Source organism: Archocentrus centrarchus, chromosome 10 (assembly GCF_007364275.1).
Source record: "Archocentrus centrarchus isolate MPI-CPG fArcCen1 chromosome 10, fArcCen1, whole genome shotgun sequence".
Taxonomy (NCBI): domain Eukaryota; kingdom Metazoa; phylum Chordata; class Actinopteri; order Cichliformes; family Cichlidae; genus Archocentrus; species Archocentrus centrarchus.
This window is the reverse complement of record NC_044355.1, coordinates 4,955,295-4,972,802: the sequence shown is the minus strand read 5'-3', so window position 1 is coordinate 4,972,802 and position 17,508 is coordinate 4,955,295. Positions and strand designations below refer to the sequence as shown.

Sequence of the window (17,508 nt, the reverse complement as noted above, 5' to 3'; positions counted from 1 at the left end):
CTAAATTGGGGCACAGTTTAGCCAAACTTGCAGGAATTGTACAGTGCAGTGCTATCATTGCACATCGCCATGATGTTGCCAAGTCAGCCGAGCAATTTGCCACTCTGTATCAGAAAAAATGGGCAGAGTCAATTTCAGCTGCTGCATTGGGCACGCTTCAACAAGCCAAATGGAATAAACCCCAGCTTTTGCCATTTACACAGGATGTGTCGCTGCTGCACCAGTTTCTTGCTGCTGAGTGTGCTAAATGCATGAAGGATGTGGAGGAAAAACCTAACAACACAAACTTTGGAAATCTTGCTAAGTAACTTTGACACAAGTAGTACTATTTAACAGAAAACGGCAGGGGGAAGTTTCAAAAATGGAGGTCCAGGCTTTTACATCCCGGAATTGCACAGAGCTGAACCCCGACATTATGATGTGCCTCAATGAGTTGGAGAGGAAGCTTGCAAAGTACTTTGATAGAGTTGAGATTCGTGGTAAAAGGTCAAGAATGGTGCCTGTGCTTCTCACACCTGACATGATCATAGCAATGAACCTCCTCATGGAAAACAGGAGTAAGTGTCAAGTCCCCACAGAGAATGTATACTTATTTGCACGTCCAGGTGCACTTTCCCATTACAGAGGCTCTGACTGCCTTCGCAAGTATGCAAAGCAATGTGGTGCAAAGGACCCAGAGGCACTCACGTCAACAAGATTGCGGAAGCAAGTTGCCACTTTATCCACAGTACTAAATCTAAAAGAAAATGAAATGGATCAGCTTGCTACCTTTCTTGGACACGATGTCCGGATCCACCGAGAGTTCTACCGGCTTCCAGAGAGTACCATACAGCTGGCAAAAGTCAGTAAACTGTTGATAGCAATGGAAAAAGGGAAACTGTCTGACCTGCAGGGGAAAGGACTGGATGACATTGACATACATCCTGATGGTAATATGAAACATCAGTTACAAAGATTCATATGTAACATGTGTTTGGCCTTTAATTTTAATAATTTGTCCTGACTATTTTTACCCAACCAGATAAGGTTGCCACGACTGACGACGATTCTGATGAAGAAACCATTCCTGACCTGCATCAGCAGAGAGGTGTTGTGGCTTTTTCAGTATGTTTTAATAACAAAGTTCTCAGAGGACATGTTGTATAGATACTTTACTTAATTGTTACGTTTCCAAGGTTCAAGAAATGAGACTTCTGGGGACCCAAAGCACCTACCTGACTCAACCACATTGAGCAACATGGAGGCCACTTCAGATTCAGTCATGTTGGACCACTTGGAAGGCACGTCGACAAAAAGCATCGTCAGCACTGAACCAACAGGTGAAAATATGAAATACACCCAAATATGGTGAATGCAGTGAATAAAATAAGTGAACGTACAGTGGATATAAAAAGTCTACACACCTCTTTTCAAATGCCAGGTTTTCATGATGTAAAAAAAATGACAGCAAGACAAATAATTTCACAACTTTTTCCACCTTTAATGTGACCTATAACCTATACCAGGGGTCTTAAAGTTGCGGCCCGTGGGCCGCATCCGGCCCCGCCCCTTACTTCCGGTCCACGATTTGATGTAAAAAATCAATCAACAATTTGGCCCTTTAAGTTACTTTTTTGACATTTCGCTTTCCTCTCCAATTAAGAGGAGTTAGTGAAATGTCAAAAAAGTAACCCTATACAATGCAATTGAAAAATAAACTGAAGCCCTTAAAGGGGACAAATATAAAATAAAAAACTTTAAATAACCTGGTTGCATAAATATGCACACCCTTAAACTAATACTTTGTTGCAGCACCTTTGGCTTTTATTACAGCAGTCAGTCTTTTTGGGTAGGAGCCTATCAGCGTGCCACATCTTAATGTGGCAATATTTGCCCACTCTTTGCAAAACCACTCCAAATCTGACAGATTGTGAGGGCATTGCCTGTGCACAGCCCTCTTCAGGTCACCCCACAGATGTACGATGGGATTCAGGCCTGGACTCTGGCTGGACCATTCCAAAGCCTCAGTCTTTTTCCGGTGAAGCCATTCTTTTGTTGATTTAAATGTGTTCTTTGGGTCATTGTCGTGCTGAAAGATGAAGTTCCTCTTCAGCTTTCTAACGGAAGGCCGAAGGTTTTGTGCCAATACTGACTGCTATTTGGAACTGTTCATAATTCCCTCCACCCTGACTAAGGCCCCAGTTCCAGCTGAAGTAAAACAGCCCCAAAGCATGATGCTGCTACCACCATGCTTCACTGTAGGTATGGTGTTCTTTTGGTGATGAGCAGTGTTTTTGCACCAAACATACCTTTTGGAAAAGTTCAACCTTGTTTTCATCTGACCATAACACATTTTCCCACGTGCGTTTAGGAGATTTCAGATGTCTTTTTGCAAAATTAAGCTGGGCTTGGATGTTTTTCTTTGTACCTACCCCATAGCCCAGACATATGAAGAAGATGGGAGAGTGTTGTCACACGTAGTGCACAGCCAGTACTTGTCAGAAATTCCTGCAGCTCCTTCAACGTTGCTGCTGGTGTCTTGGCAGCCTCCCTGACCAGTTTTCTTCTCATCTTATCAACTTTGGACGGACATCCTGTACTTGGTAATGTCACTGTTGTGCCATATTTTCTCCACTTGATGATGACAGTCCTCACTGTATTCCATGGTATATTTAATTCCTTGGAAATTCTTTTGTAGCTTTCACCTGACTGATATCTTTGAATAATGAGATCCCTCTGATGCTTTGGAAGCTCTCTGCGGACCATGGCTTGCACTGGAAGATGTGGCTACACAAATGTCAGGAAAAGCCTACTAGAACAGCTGAACTTTGTTTTGGGTTGATCAGAGGCATTTTAATTGGTGACAGGTGTGTGCTGACTCCAATTTTAACATGAGTTTGAATGTAAACGGTTAAATCTGAACACAGCCACATCCCCAGTTATAAAAGGGTGAGCACACTTATAAAACCACATTATCTCAGGTGTTTTTAACTTCACCTCCCTGAAAGATTTGTTTTTTCAGTTGCGTTGTACAGGTTATAGGTCACATTACAGGTGGAAAAAGTTGTGAAATTATTTATCTGGATGTGATTTTTTTTTTTTAAATACATAATGAAAACCTGGCATTTGAACAGGGGTGTGTAGACTTTTTATATCCCCTGTGTTATGAAAATAGTATTCTTTTTAAAGATGTGTATATTTATTATGATACATATTCCATCTTTTCAGATTCACAGCAGGACACAGCAATTATTGTGGGTACATCTTTGAAATGCTCCAATGAAAAGCAAGGTAAAAAGAGCATTTTATATTCACATTTCTATCTAGATTATCTTATATTAAACATTTTTCATCATCATTATTCTTCAGTAAAGACATTTTATTTTGTTTGCATATATGACAGCTGGGAAGGTGAGAAGCAAGTGGACAGATGATGAAGTGAAGGCTGTCGAACGGCATATGTTACATTTCATAACAAGGTGCAAGGTACCAGGTAAAAGGGACTGTGATGCCTGCCTTCAGGCAGAACCAGTAGCTCTAAAAGACAGAGACTGGGCTGGAATAAAATACTACATACACAACAGAATCGTAGCATTAAAAAGGAGGATGAATAAATAGAACTATAAACTCCTAAACTTGACTCTGGTGCAATTTTATCAGTGGTAGGAGATTTTATTTTCATTCTCTGCTTTTGTAAGGTGCTCAGTTTTGTCAGTTCTTTATTTAGTTGTTCATGTAATTTTATTTATCTTTTTTTTAAAATAGCACAATGTTCAAGAAACCTTATTGTTTCAGTTTACTTTTGTTACCAGCAATTAAAAAAAGGAAAAACTCAAGAAAGTCAGTTTTTTTGTTTTTTTTTTCCTCCCTTTCCACATGAATGCCATCTACAACATTCATAAATGCCGTACAATAACGATTAAACAATAGACTTACCATATTCTTAGACTATGTCTCTTTTAAGTCCCAGAACAGCTCAGATTTACTATCTTCTAATAACAAATATCTGATTTATTTCAAATGTTACTTGACTGGCGAGTGTGATGAATATACAGCTATGCTTCTTATGCAGATATTTCAAACAGGCCATCTTGCAAATACTGACACTGTAGTTATCTGGTCTCCATAAGTCACGTATACTCGAAAAAATTGTGTGTATCTCTGGGTCTTACAATTCACTTAGACATGAAATAACTGTGTGAGAGGTTATAGTCCTCATAAGTCACATAAACCTGACAATGTCCCCATAAGTCGCATAAAAATCAGGTTTGACCAAAATATGGCTTTAGCTAAAATCTAAATAGATGACTGCTTTCCTGAGAGCATGGGTCAAAAACCATTTGATTCTCAGGCCTCTAGAACCTTTGGAAAGGCACGTTCCCATTTGTCCTATTTTTGTCATACGTCCTTATATTTCACGAAAACACGTATGTGTGTGTGTGTGTGTGTGTGTGTATGGGGTGGGGTTAAGTTGTGCTTGAAGTTGTGCTGAACGCACTGATATTTGGTGTTCGGTGCCTTGCATAATAATGAACAAGGTCCAGAAACTTAATGATTAGAAAAGAAACTACCACATGTGATCAGCTTCGGCCCCTTTCCTAAATTTGTGCACTTGTGTTACTTAAGGATAAACTGACCCCATGTGTTGTGTTTTTTTTTTTTTTCCCAGTGACCACATCAGTCGAGTAGATTTTAAGCACTGGCTCAGCAGTGCTTCAACATGAATAGGACATTTAGCGGACTGCTGACTGGGACCTGTGTTGTGCCTCACATGTGGTCTGTGACCCCTCATTTCAAACAGTGTTGAAAAAAGAAAACAGGATGCATAAACCATTTGACTCGGCCCATTTACGTGTGTGACTCAAGGCGATGGGGCAAGTCCGGGCTTGTAGAAAAGAAAATAATTCACCGATGGTCGAAGCCTCCTGTGCCTGCTGTGTTCAGTCCATGATCTAATGTGCAGCCCTTTAAAGGTGTAACACAAACTTTTTACCCCTGGCTTACACACATGAATTTAGTCATTTCCCCCTCTTCCTGTGAAACCATCATTTTAACACAGAACAAGGTTTTTGAGGATTTAATGTGTTTGTAGAATTAACTGTCTTTTTAAATTTTAAACACTACAATTGCACAACAGAACAACAAGTCATTTAACAAGTCAAGTTGATTTTATTTATAATCCATCCATCCATAAAGCCAACATAAGCCTGATAGAAATAAAAGTGATGTGTCATCTTTTTGCCTCGTAGTGTTTTGTGACAAAGTTTCCGCTTTGAAGCAATATTGAATGTGGTCCCCAGAGTCAAAGTCAGCAGGTGACTGCTCTGTGTGATATTTACTCCACACAATCAAGACTGTAATGAGTAAAAGCACACAGAAGTGGAATTACTCAAAATAATATTTGTGCTTTGATACTTTTTATGTTTTTAAGTTTAAATGTAAGGTGAAAACAGAAGAAAAATTATGAAGTTGAGTTATTGTTGATAAAAGCTTTGCTGTTCTATGATTAATCTAGAATTAAGGTGATGATAATAATTTAGTGGAAGGTTAATTGTCTCCCCCGACTCAAACATCTCAAGAGGGAGAGCAATGCAAAAGCAGTACAGGTCTTCCTTGAAGTGTCTTTCTTTAACTTAAGCTTAACTATCCTGAAATCACTTCATTCATGCTTTCAGCAAATGTATACAGTAGCATGTGACCATTATTGTAAAAGCCAAATAGTATATCTCTTGTAATGTGAATAATTGTTACCATTTTAGCCACATTCATGTAGTCAATTTGACAGCTTACATATAAGAAAGTATAACAACTAACTAGTGGCTTCATGTATTTTGGGCTGGATGGATATCTGACGGTCTCAGAGGGGTATGAAGATCTAAGTCCCCTGGCAGACACATGACACTCCCAGTGATAATCTAATTCTCCTTGGGGATTATGTGACCTTTACGTCCTACGGCCATATGGAGCCCACATCTGTCACCTTGATATGTAGCCATGACACATCACTCAACTGCCATCTCCAGCTTGATATGCATTTACTGCTGGGATTCATAGTCATGCAATAAAAACATGCAACAGGCCTTTCCCACAGGTGCCAAATTCAAAGGTGTAATATTAACATTAGCTCTGTTGCTCTTAAATGTCCCAGTAATGAGACAGCATGCATGACACCAATGATTTAAGTGACCAATGCTTTCTGCAAATTGCTCAGTTGAGTCAGATTCAGCAGTTCAATATCACTGAGTTCAACTTCAAGCTCTTTTTCCTGACTTTACATTTAGATTAAATTAAGTGTGTGAACACAAACAAATGACACTGTGAAATAAAAATCATCACACTACACACTATGAAATAACTGACATATCATTAATTTGCATTTAACTTTATTATTATTATTTTTTAATAAGTAATGCTGCAGTGTCTTACTCTAGCCTGACTCACACGCCAGTGAATTCTACTGTGTGGATCAACTCTGTAGTGTTAGCAGTGAGCCAGAGAGAGAGACACCATTGTAACATTACATGAATTGTACATTTATTGGCTTTAATATAGAGCAGCTAACAAAAGGCACAACATTTAAATGGCTGCTACACTGATACTAGTGCAAATCTTATAGTTTTCTTTATAGTAACTTAATCACTGCTGTCAGCATCTACTTCACAGTCACTGCAGCTACTGATAATATTTTCACATACTTCACAAACTTCTCTAAAGCCCTGTGTAACATACTTTTTTTTAAAGTGAAAATGTCAGTTGGTTCCAGGAGCATCACTCCACCCTAGATTTCTGCCATCTGTGTGTGTGTGTGTGTGTGTGTGTGTGTGTGTGTGTGTGTGTGTGTGTGTTTGTGTTTTAAACCTCTTTTTAGGGGAAAATCTAAAAAAAAATGGCTTATTTCCCTGGAAACATCTTTACTGCTTTTATTTTTGGACTTTATAATTTTAAAATAGCAGACTAAAGGCTAAAAAAAAAAAAAGCTCTGATTTTCCAAAGCTTGAATTCATCATTAGAGACCCAACAAGTTCACCTCCAGGGTTAGCAAATCACTGCTAGTTAACTGGATGACACAGGAATCAGTGAAACTTTGATCTTCTTTCTAATAAGGATGCAGTCCCTTATGGCCATCTGTGCTGCAAGTTTGCTAATAATAGTGTCAACTATAAGAATCTTGTCAGAATTCATCAGTCCTGGACCAGCAACATATTTGCCAGCATGCCCTGCATGTATTATAGGAGACATGCAACACACTATCACTGGCCGAAGGGTGTCTGCAGGTGAAGCAAGGCACTTATTCAGTATTCATTTGCTGTGCTATTTAAAAAGCACACTGTAAAGCAGAGGTCATGACAACTTGGATAAGTGGAAGGAAACTGGATGGATGGATGGATGGATGGGTTTCATAAGCCTATATATTTGATTTACAGCAGGATGTTTAATGTATAGTGTATTATAGAGTTCAGGGTAAATGCAATAACCTTTCATCTTTGTGTGGTAAGGTGGAGTGGTTAAATGTTGGATGTAATGAGGAGATGAAAGCTGAAATGGGAGACATCTGTCAAATGACTTAACCTACAGTATATTTAACATAAAGCTCTCCTCTGCTGTGCTGCTTTGTAAATGATGCCTTGACCCATGATTAACTCTACCTAAATTCAAGGACCTTACATTCCCAGAAACAACAGCTAATTCTCTGAAAACCACCACTGCAACACCCTATAATTATCAAAACACAACATGCACCCATCAATTTGGCCTTTCCATCCATGTACCGTGAACCAATTAGGGACGCTGGAGATATCATCTAGATGGGGCTGCCAAATTTCCTCCATCAGGCAGAGCTCCAGCACAGTAATAAACAACCTCAAGCTAAGATCAATTCACAGGCTGCATGTTGAAATTTAGAGTCAGCTGCCAGTTACAGGAGATGGATGGCTGCTAATGTGAAGGCCCCGAAAGCTGTAGTGAACCATTTTGTAAATAAAATAGGATAACTTGATGAAAAATAGTACAGTAATTTAACAATTCTTTAAAAAAAATTGTGAGTAGTAGCATTGTCATGATGTTTCAGGTATAGTAGACTATGTTTTCATGAGACATCTGTCAGGCTTGTGTAAAGAATATCTTTTATATCTCTTTTTTAGTTTTTTTAGACTCGTTGAGATCATGCATAGTGACCAAAGCGTTAATGGGGGGCATGATTACAAAACCTGCAAGCCACTTCAGGGAAACTAAGAAGAATAGATGCAAAAATCTCCCCCCCAAAAAAGTGCTGCAACAGCCCTTTACTGTTTGATGAGTTGGAATCAAACGTTCGGACAGTATAATTTAGTTAGGAGTGATGGAAAATGACAGTGCCAGACCACTAGTGTGGCTGCCATTGGCTAAAGTGCTGGTGGTTGATATCTGAGACAATGTCAGTGGGTATTCAAGCTCTTGGGTACAGACAGTGGTGAAAGTTTATTAAAAAAAAAATCTACAAAACAAGCAGAAATAAATTAAACACGAGAAAACATGAAAACTTGAATTCAAAGTTGATTTGCTGTGCTTACATCAATCAAAAATCCGTTCAGTAACTTGTCATCAATTCAGTAAAGCCAGGAATGCATTTAATTAGCGAGCTTTAAAAATACAATGCTAGTTGTATTTCTAGCTTTTTCATTCTTGGTGTGAAGCCACACTGCCTCTGTCTCTTCCTGTTTGTGTGGCTACTTCGTTTACAGGTATTGGACTGAAGGTGTGACTTGTGGCTGCCACATTTGCAACAGCTGGCAGTTGTTATAGAAAACACCTTCTTGGAGCTCAGTTTCTGATGTGTTCTCTTGATTGAGTCATTTTACTATGTTTCATTCATGTGTCTGCTCATCTTAGCTGCTATGATGCCTGGTAGGAGTTTCCATGTTGTGCTGAGGGAGGTTAATGGCCAGTAGTTGGATGGGACTGGTCCCTTTTGGGGATCAGGACTGTCCGGCCTTCGATCAGCCATTCTGGGTGTGTCTTAGCCTTTAGCAGCTGGTTCATTTGTGCTGCCAGGCCCTCCTGGAGTGAAGTTAACTTCTTTAGGCAGTAGGTGTTTATCATGTCAGTGCTTGGTGCTGTCCAATTCTTCACATGTGAGACTCTTTCCTCTTTTCCTCTTTTCTTTCCACTGTGATGGTTAATGGAGCCTGTTCATGGAGGTTGCTGTGGTCTGCTCTTAGATCCACTATATCACTTCAAGTGGTTAGCCAAACCAGTGAGGCTTTGCTTGGCAGTTTCTAAGGCCTCAGGTATGGACAGCCTGTTGTACTTCTTAGGCACCCATTTCTTCATCACACCTTTTTGCAGCTCTAATAGCAGGTAACTTTCCTCCGTGCTGCGTTGACTTTGGCCTCTACTTCTCCATAGAGAAGCTCCTTGTGGCTTCCATTCATCTTATAGCCAAGCATCTCAAGGATCACTGTCACTGTGGTATACTGGTTGGTTTCAGTGATGGTCACAGTAGGGATTGTCCACAATGCTGCATTCACATCTTCTAGTAGACTTTCAAAGTCATGGTAATCGCTATGGAGGTTGCAGGTTTCCAGCGTAGCCACGATCTTCTCTTTCAGGTCAGCTGCTCTCACATTCAACGTAGCAGTCATTCTTGGAGCTTGGTACCCAATCTCAGGGTGTGGGGATGATGATATCTTATTCCTGACCTGATGTTCTGGTTCCCCCTTACTGGAGCATTTGTGTTGTATCTCATCAATCTCTAGTTGTGACAGTAGTCGTGATAGTAGTTGCTTCTTGCGGATGTTGAAACACTGAGATACTAGGTTTTTTTGTGTGTTAATTGGTTCCTTTCTGTGTGGAGTTTGAATATTTTCCCCATGTCTGCATGGGTTCTCTCCCAGTACTCAACGACATGCATTTTAGGTTAATTGGTGATTCTAAATTGGCTGTAGGTGTGACTGTGAGCATGAATTGTTGTCTATCTCTCTGTGTTAGCCTTGCAGTAGACTGGCATCCTGTCCAGGGTGTACCTTGCTTCTAGCCATATGGCAGCTGGGACAGGCTCCAGCCCAGCCGTGACCCTGAATTGGATAAGTGGAAGAGGAGGAATGGACGGATGTATATCCATACAACATATATTTTTCAAGACATGATTGATAATTTGAGAAGTCCAACCAAGTGGGTTATAGAAACTCTTTCCACAACCATCTGTGAAAATGCATCTGTGAAACAATTCATTGAGGACTGTTTTTATTATGTTCCTGTGATTATTTGGACGGATGTGTAGGGGGCTTAATCTTTTCAGCTACTGAGGCATGCAGAGGCAAGGTCAAAGCTGCAGTTTATCAGAGGTTATAGGGATTTTGTTAAATGTGTCTTTGTGGGCAGAATATTTGAACTGAGTGTCTTGTATTGCAAAAAATGATTCATTTATAAAGGAGGCAGAAAAAGAATGCCCTTGTGCCTCAACCTTTGGTCAAAATAAGTCCAAAAGCCTCTGCAGAATCATACATTATTACCTTTATTGCTGTGAATCACTGATGTAGAATCAGCTCTAGACTACAACATGTCAGCAGTTACAGCACGGTTCTTAGTAAGGTTTTTATTTTTTTAACCTGACAGAGTATTTCATAAAAAAAAAAAAAATCCTAAATTTGAATGCAGAATAAGAGTTTATTTTACTTCAGAGAGAAAATTATTTTAAAATTGGTTAATTGCCAGAAGTATTGTGCTTAAGAGCAGAAGGGCACGTGGGTGAAGGATGGAAGGGCTGGATTCAATTGTACACATCCACACTCACACATCCACAAACACAACAAGAGCCAGACCAACTGCCCATATAATGTCACATCTCATGCCAGTGCAGTGAGGTTTCCTTTGCAAAGAAACACTCCACCAACAAAGGAAGACAGTCTGTTTAATATTATAAAAGCCGCACTGGGAGCCGGCAAGTTTATGCAGTAGCATCTGGCGTCACCGCAGATTCCTGCCAGGGCGCACATTAGATCAGAGTAATTGGCCAGGACAGCAGTGTGAGATGGACAAATGAAAACCTCCTCCTGGGTGACCTGATGGCCAAGGGGAGAATGAACAGTGCTGCTCAGAGCCTGATAAAGAGCTCGTGGAGTGAAAAACACACTTTTTCCCCACAACATATGCTTTTAGGGACAAATGCTGACTGCTCGTCAGGTAATGTTTTGGATTAAAATGTATACGCATACATAATCATTATTATCATTTTCTACTGTTCATGTAATTCTAATATGCGAGTTTACTCAGTCATACACAGTCACAAGATCCTATTGCAAACCATGGTTAAGTGTTTCTAAGTTTGTAATTTAGACTTCCACTTGGTCATTTAAAATCCACTCGGAATTTAATCAATTCAGGGTTTAAATGCATCACTTTACATTCTGTTATATACTTTGAACGAGAAATGGTTGTGTAATCGGCCTCGGGGTATTTTTCCCACCTCATATTACATTTGATGGATAAATCCAGCAGATTGCTGACTGGAATATTAGCATGTAAATAAATATAATGTCTCATTGGCCTTTTTTTGGTCTAACAAAAAAATTATGGCTTGCCCTTGGCATTATTATCTACCAGGTCATTTTCTATGTACTCGGTAGATAATACCTCAGTGTACTGTACGTCAGAATAAATCCAAACCCCGTGCTTAAAAACAAAAAAAAAATCCTTTCAATAATATAATATGCTACAATTTTCTATTTAAATAAGGAAGCTCTCTATTCACGTTATTTGGCAATACTGTTCAGTTTTACTGGAAACATTTTAGAAGCTAAACATTTATTTTCATGAGCATTGTGTGCCTTTGGTTTGGTACTCTGGTATTTATCTCAGTGGTCGGATCAACATTTCCAATCCCAAGTAGTGCATATTCAGATAGAAATGGAAGAATTTATTTTTGCTATATAAAATGCACAAATAGTTGTAGCAAAAGTAGAGATAAATAATACTGGCATACAGAAAATGAAACCATGAGAAAAATCAAAATATAAAAATTAGAAACAAAATGGAGGCTAATACTACTGTACAGTGAAATATGTAGTAAACAAGGCATCTTGGACCTAAATTCCCTTTCATTAAACAAATAAATATTTACTATGAACAGCCTCAAATGTTGAAATGGTTTGATGGCAGGCATTTCTTAAGGAAGCAGGTTTAATTTAATCTTGCTGAGATGGATCAAATTAAGACTTAAAGAACTACTTCGAACTGATTCTGCATGTGCAACTTTTATCCTTAAAAACTTTGGCAGAAAATGCACACCGATAAAGAAAAGAAACGTAAACAAAATATTTACACATAATGCAGTCTCATTAGTGATGCATTTCAAACTATACTGTGGCTGTACATTGCCACAGATTAAATCTGTGGTAAAACAAGAGGGGAGGAAAAGAAAACAGCTCTGAAAAACCACCTTTTTTTTTTTTTTGCCTTGATGGTAATAATAGAGGAGCCAAGGGAGTAAGTGCGGCTGGAGCCAGCTCACTTATAGACATAAAAAAAGGACTTGAACAAAGAAGCTCCCATTTTTCATGACAGTATCAGCCCACACTGACTGAACTTTAAAAAAGACCTCAGGAAGAAGAGGCACAAATGCCTCAGTGTTCTTATCTCAGAAGAATGGAAGAAAATAGTCTTCAGAGCTCATAGGTAATGGTCCAGATCTGCTCCAGTGATTTTTTATTTTTTTTTTGGCCTCTCTAAAATGCACTCAGAGCACTCTATTGGTATTCCACAGCAGTCAAATCCATTCGGAAGATTTATTAGATTCCAGTCTGTTCTGCTTCATCCAATTAGTAAAAGGACAACAGGATAAAAGGGGAATCTTGTTAGCTTCCAGTGGTAGTGGATGAGATAGGAAGAGCGGCAGAGCTTCATTTCTAACATCCCGTGTGCTTCCGTTGGCAGCTATTACACATGTCTGAGGTCAGTCAGAATCATCTTTACACACACAGGCACACTCCTCATGGTGCTCCAAGGCCACATCAGTCATGGACTTCTGCAGGCCTCTTCCACCACTTCGATGTTTCAGCAGTAGAACCTGTTTGAAAAGAGGATGCTTAAGTTGACAGATGCCAGCAATTATTTATTTTAAACATGCTTAGTGGATTGGTTATTTAGAAATTAAACTGTTGTTTTGCACAGAGCCTTGGAATCACAGTGTGCAAGATATCTTGTATTTAATGGTAAAGCATGCGTTTAAATCTGTTATTTGTTTTCTGGCTGGTCATTTGACAAAAATGTTTAAAACTTAGCTTGATTCATATACACAAACCAAAGGTTTTAGAAAACTGGCATCTTCCACTTTTGATTGAAACACAAACACTTTGAGACTTGTAAATAATAACTTGGTATGCAAGTGGTAAACTGTGGGAAAATTAGATCACCAAAAACTGAAAATTCCCAAACCAAGAAATGACAAGTGTTTATAAAAATAGCTTCATGCAGCAGCCTGAGTACCAAAAAAATAAAAGAGAAGCTTGTAGCAGACTGGAGAAATCTGCCTTCTAAAAACAGAAGTTAATGCAAACAATTCCTACTTACTACTACCTTTTGTCTGCACAAACAACCTATTTCACCTCCTGACATGTTAGTAAGAGAGAAAGTAGAATCCATATTTTTATCAGAATGAAAAGTAAAAGGAAAGTAACAGGGGAAGATACCAAGATAAGGATCCAAAACAGGTAGCCAGGAGGTTTTAAATGAGGAAAGACCAGTTTCCAGACTTAAACCTCATTGACTTGGTTTGGAATGAACTGAAAATGAAGCCACTGATGAGTCTGAAATTTAAGATGCATTTAGAAAGATTCCAAAATAACTTTAAAAAGTTATTATTATCTATGTGTTCATGTTCTTTTATGTTTATTTACCCTTTTGTTTCAGAGTACACTGGTACATTACTCTATGTACATTTTAACAAATTGTGGAGATTGACTGACAGGACAAAGTCAAATGTTTTTATTGTTTCTAAATTAACCTGAGTAAAACTGCAGTAATATACAAGTATTCCATAATTAAAACCCTTGTTTAACTGTAAATATGTGCACAGGTGTCTTTGACGTCATTTTGTGGTCAAATGAAAACTTACTAACAAACTGAACATCAAATGGCTTCCATCACATTATGATTAAGTCGATATTTACCTCATGATATTTCTTTGTAACTCTGGCAGGAGTGCACTGGCAGTCATAGCAGCGGTGGGAGCAGCAGGCGCAGTTTCCACCACAGCGCTTCACCAGGAGGCAGCCGGGCCAGAAAATGGCATCTGTCCTTTTCAGCTCTTCACGCAGGGATACGGAGAAGTTACGTGGAGTGCAGCTGTACAGCTGAACTTCTTCCCTCAGAAGATTGAGATCAGCTCCACCTCAAAGACATCAGATATTTTCATTTCAACACATCACCTGCATTCATTTATTATATGCTCAGATATTCTTTTAATATTAAACATTTTTATTACTATACAGTATGGTAGCTGGCTTGTACTGAGTTGCTTATATTTCTTTTCTATCTTTCCTGTCTAAATTGAATTCTAACATACATGTTAATAATTTCCTACCTCTGGCCTTCCTAGTGTGGATGAACGATTTCCCCAGCACATGCCATGTAGGTTTGTACAACTCCTCCATATCCATCTGCCACCTTTCTGGTTCCAGATACTTCATGACCTCCTCTACAGTGATCAGCTCTGCCACAGCCTCTGACAGCTCCTCGATGTCCTGCAGGGATGGAGGGAGAACTGCAGGGGCTTTGGGCTCTGATACACTCTGTGGGAAAACCAACAAATCAAATGAAGAGGGATGGAACAGACGGGTCATTTGCATACCAAGGTACAACAGTAAATGTATTTTTAATATAAAGAGTCCAGCTTGCATTGGCTTCAACTCTGAAAAGAGAAAACATCTTTGAACAAGCATGAAATAAATACATAACTTTCTCAATAATATCAAGTTTGAGACACATAATAAGGTAAAACTAATTATCTCATTACACAAACTGCCTCAAGGATACTTACATCTCAGCCACTTTGTGTGACATTTAAAAACTTGGAAGTGTACTCTAGTCTATGAATATTAAAACAGGATAATTATAGAGAAGGAACAACTTTGTCACTGGTGACAAAATGCAAAAAATTACCGTAGACTGCTATTGCACATTTTATATCATGATAAAATATAAGATTTACATTGAATTATGGGTCATTAATTATACAGTGGTTTGGACTTGAGTTGAGTTATACAGAAATCGTGACAGCCCACCGTCACCGGGGCCCAATTTAAGCTTTGTGTTTGAAAAACCATGTTTCAATTAACAGTAACTGCAGCCCCTGAGGATCGCAGACACATACAGGAATTTCCACACTGGACTGAATTGTAAGGTATTTGCCTAAATTTGACACAATTATACTCTTCTGGAAGCAATAATATTTTAATTAAATAGTCCACTGGGTCGCCAAGGTGTTAGCTTCCTCTAAAGGTAAATAAGAGATTTCTAGACTGAAGTTCATTTCAGTCCAAATAAAAATGAAAAGAAAGAAGAGACAAGACCCAAAATCCCAACTACATCACACACAACTAAAACTGTTGTAGTTTAAGACTGAAAAGGTACACGGTAAAACTCCTTTTACACCCATTACATTTACAACCATTAGTCCTCACCCTTCACCCAGCATTGGAGCCTATTTCAAGACTACACCTGCCATACCGCTGATACAACCCTGAAAATTGCAGGTCACAAACTGGGTCAGATGTTGAGGAACCAGGAAATACTGAAGATAAGTGGTCTACTGGAACAAGGATACGGCATAAATGAACATGAGCTGAGAACTGTTGGAATGCTACTACACATGTAATCCCTGTGAAAGGGGTTGCACGAAGAGGATGTAGGACCTATGGATTCTTCGAAATCCAACATCCAGACTGACTTTGAAACAACTCGTAGCTCAGTGTTCCAACATTCGCAAGAATGCTATCGCAACTAGAGACTGACGAGGTACAACACAAATGCTAGGGAGATATCATTATCCCCACACTCCAAGATTGGGTACCAAGCCCCAATAATAACTGGTACATTGAATACCAGAGCAGCTGACCTGAAAGATAAGATCGCTAAGCTGGAAACCTAAGCTGTCAAATGAGCTCACATCTCTGTCACCTCTTTTTCTCACTTTGTATACCAGCATTTATCTGTATAGCTTTTGTCGGCAACAGTATTATTTTTTTCAAGCTCTCGACTCTCCAGTGAGCTACAGTGAGCAGTCACGGAGAAGATTGATACCTGGTGCGTTGTGTTTCCCGTGAGAGAAGAGGCTAATCTGTTAGACCTTTCAGTCTTGTGATGGTGCATTTGTCCAACATGTCAGCTCGCTGGTCTCTCTAATCTTACGTGACTGACAGGTAGAAGGCAACATTGTGACACTTACAACAACAGCAACATAAAAAAAAAGAAAAAGTTTGAAAACACTGAACACGTCAGCTTCTGGCAGCTGTGTTTTAAAGCTTTTGGAGAGGCAGAAATATATGAAAAGAAGAAGAAAAAAGACACCAGAAACCTGCATCTTCCTTTTAATGACTTATAGGAGAGAATTACAAGGGAATAAGTGAGATGAGTGAAGGTTTTCCTTCTTGGCACTAACCTTGTGAAGATATGTGGCTCATCAGCTATTTCTGTTTTCCCCCCAAAATAAAGAAATTGTTTACACAGTAGATATCATATACTTCTGTTGACTACTGAAGTACATTACATCTCAGCATATGGAGGCAGTAAGATTAAGATAGATATATACTCCAGTCAGCTGGGCTAGAGGCAATTAAACTGTAAAAAAAAAAGATCAGGAAGCGCTTTGACATCTTCACAATGAATGAAAAGGTAGAACACCAGCACTGATAAGATTTATTGGCAGCATAAATGTGTTCAAAATCCAAGCCCCTTTGGCAATGACTTTAAAATGAGATGCCAGTGGTTTGACATGGCTGCACCACAGGCTGGAAAAATACAGCTGACGCACAGCTGTGTTCACGCCACAGATTTGAGTCATACTAATGAGGTTTCTTTTATAACCACCGAGCATATCTTTGGTTTATTTGGCACCAACTGAGATAAACAGTCACAAATGTGACAGGAATATTTATGGGAAATGGAATGGTCATATAGCACCATAAGAAAGAGTGATACAGTATTTCCAGACAACAGACAGAATCTGTGATTCTTATTAGTTGAGCCTTGGCAGCGGCTAACTGCATGGAATGGAAGCCATTAACAGCTTGTGAATGTCGATGGTGCAACGCTCCCCCAATTAGCAGCTCTCTGCAAACTCAGCATCAGAAAGAGAAGCCAAGCAATCCTCCAGAGACACATCAAGATGGTATGAATAAAGCTATAAGTAGCAGATGACGGAGCTCATTTAAGAGAACTCAGGAACAAAGTGCTTACATGGACCACCGTGACTGAATTCACAGCAGTGTCTGTGTCAGGTGTAACACATAAACTCTTGGTGTACAAACAAATTTGATGCATTCTATAATGTCTTTT

The 17,508-nt window shown here is 39.1% G+C and overlaps 2 protein-coding genes across 2 annotated transcripts in view; one reads left to right on the top strand and one right to left on the bottom strand.

The window, feature by feature from the left end:
* The first annotated feature begins 308 nt into the window (after positions 1-308).
* On the top strand, positions 309-3,614 carry LOC115786466 (uncharacterized). Its single transcript, XM_030738616.1, has 5 exons — positions 309-929; positions 1,022-1,087; positions 1,176-1,319; positions 3,208-3,270; positions 3,383-3,614. Exons 1-5 carry the CDS (start codon positions 362-364, stop codon positions 3,595-3,597), a joined length of 1,056 nt encoding a protein of 351 aa, XP_030594476.1. The 5' UTR covers positions 309-361; the 3' UTR covers positions 3,598-3,614.
* Positions 3,615-10,604: 6,990 nt separating this feature from the next.
* The window catches only part of LOC115787028 (platelet-derived growth factor C), a 52,970-nt gene continuing 46,066 nt past the window's right edge, over positions 10,605-17,508 (bottom strand). Inside the window, exons 4-6 of the mRNA XM_030739593.1 lie at positions 14,537-14,744; positions 14,124-14,344; positions 10,605-13,021 (exon numbers count right to left, since the gene is read on the bottom strand). Of these exons, the coding sequence (XP_030595453.1) occupies positions 12,908-13,021; positions 14,124-14,344; positions 14,537-14,744 (543 nt within the window). The 3' untranslated portion in view covers positions 10,605-12,907. The remainder of the gene's footprint in view (positions 13,022-14,123; positions 14,345-14,536; positions 14,745-17,508) is intronic.

Excerpts from the sequence above, each read along its gene's own strand:
- LOC115786466 (XM_030738616.1), top strand. The coding sequence starts at position 362 with ATGGAGGTCCAGGCTTTTACATCCCGGAATTGCACAGAGCTGAACCCC. Across the intron at positions 1,088-1,175 it reads TGACCTGCATCAGCAGAGAG|GTTCAAGAAATGAGACTTCT; the intron begins GTGTTGTGGCTT and ends TACGTTTCCAAG. Across the intron at positions 3,271-3,382 it reads ATGCTCCAATGAAAAGCAAG|CTGGGAAGGTGAGAAGCAAG; the intron begins GTAAAAAGAGCA and ends CATATATGACAG.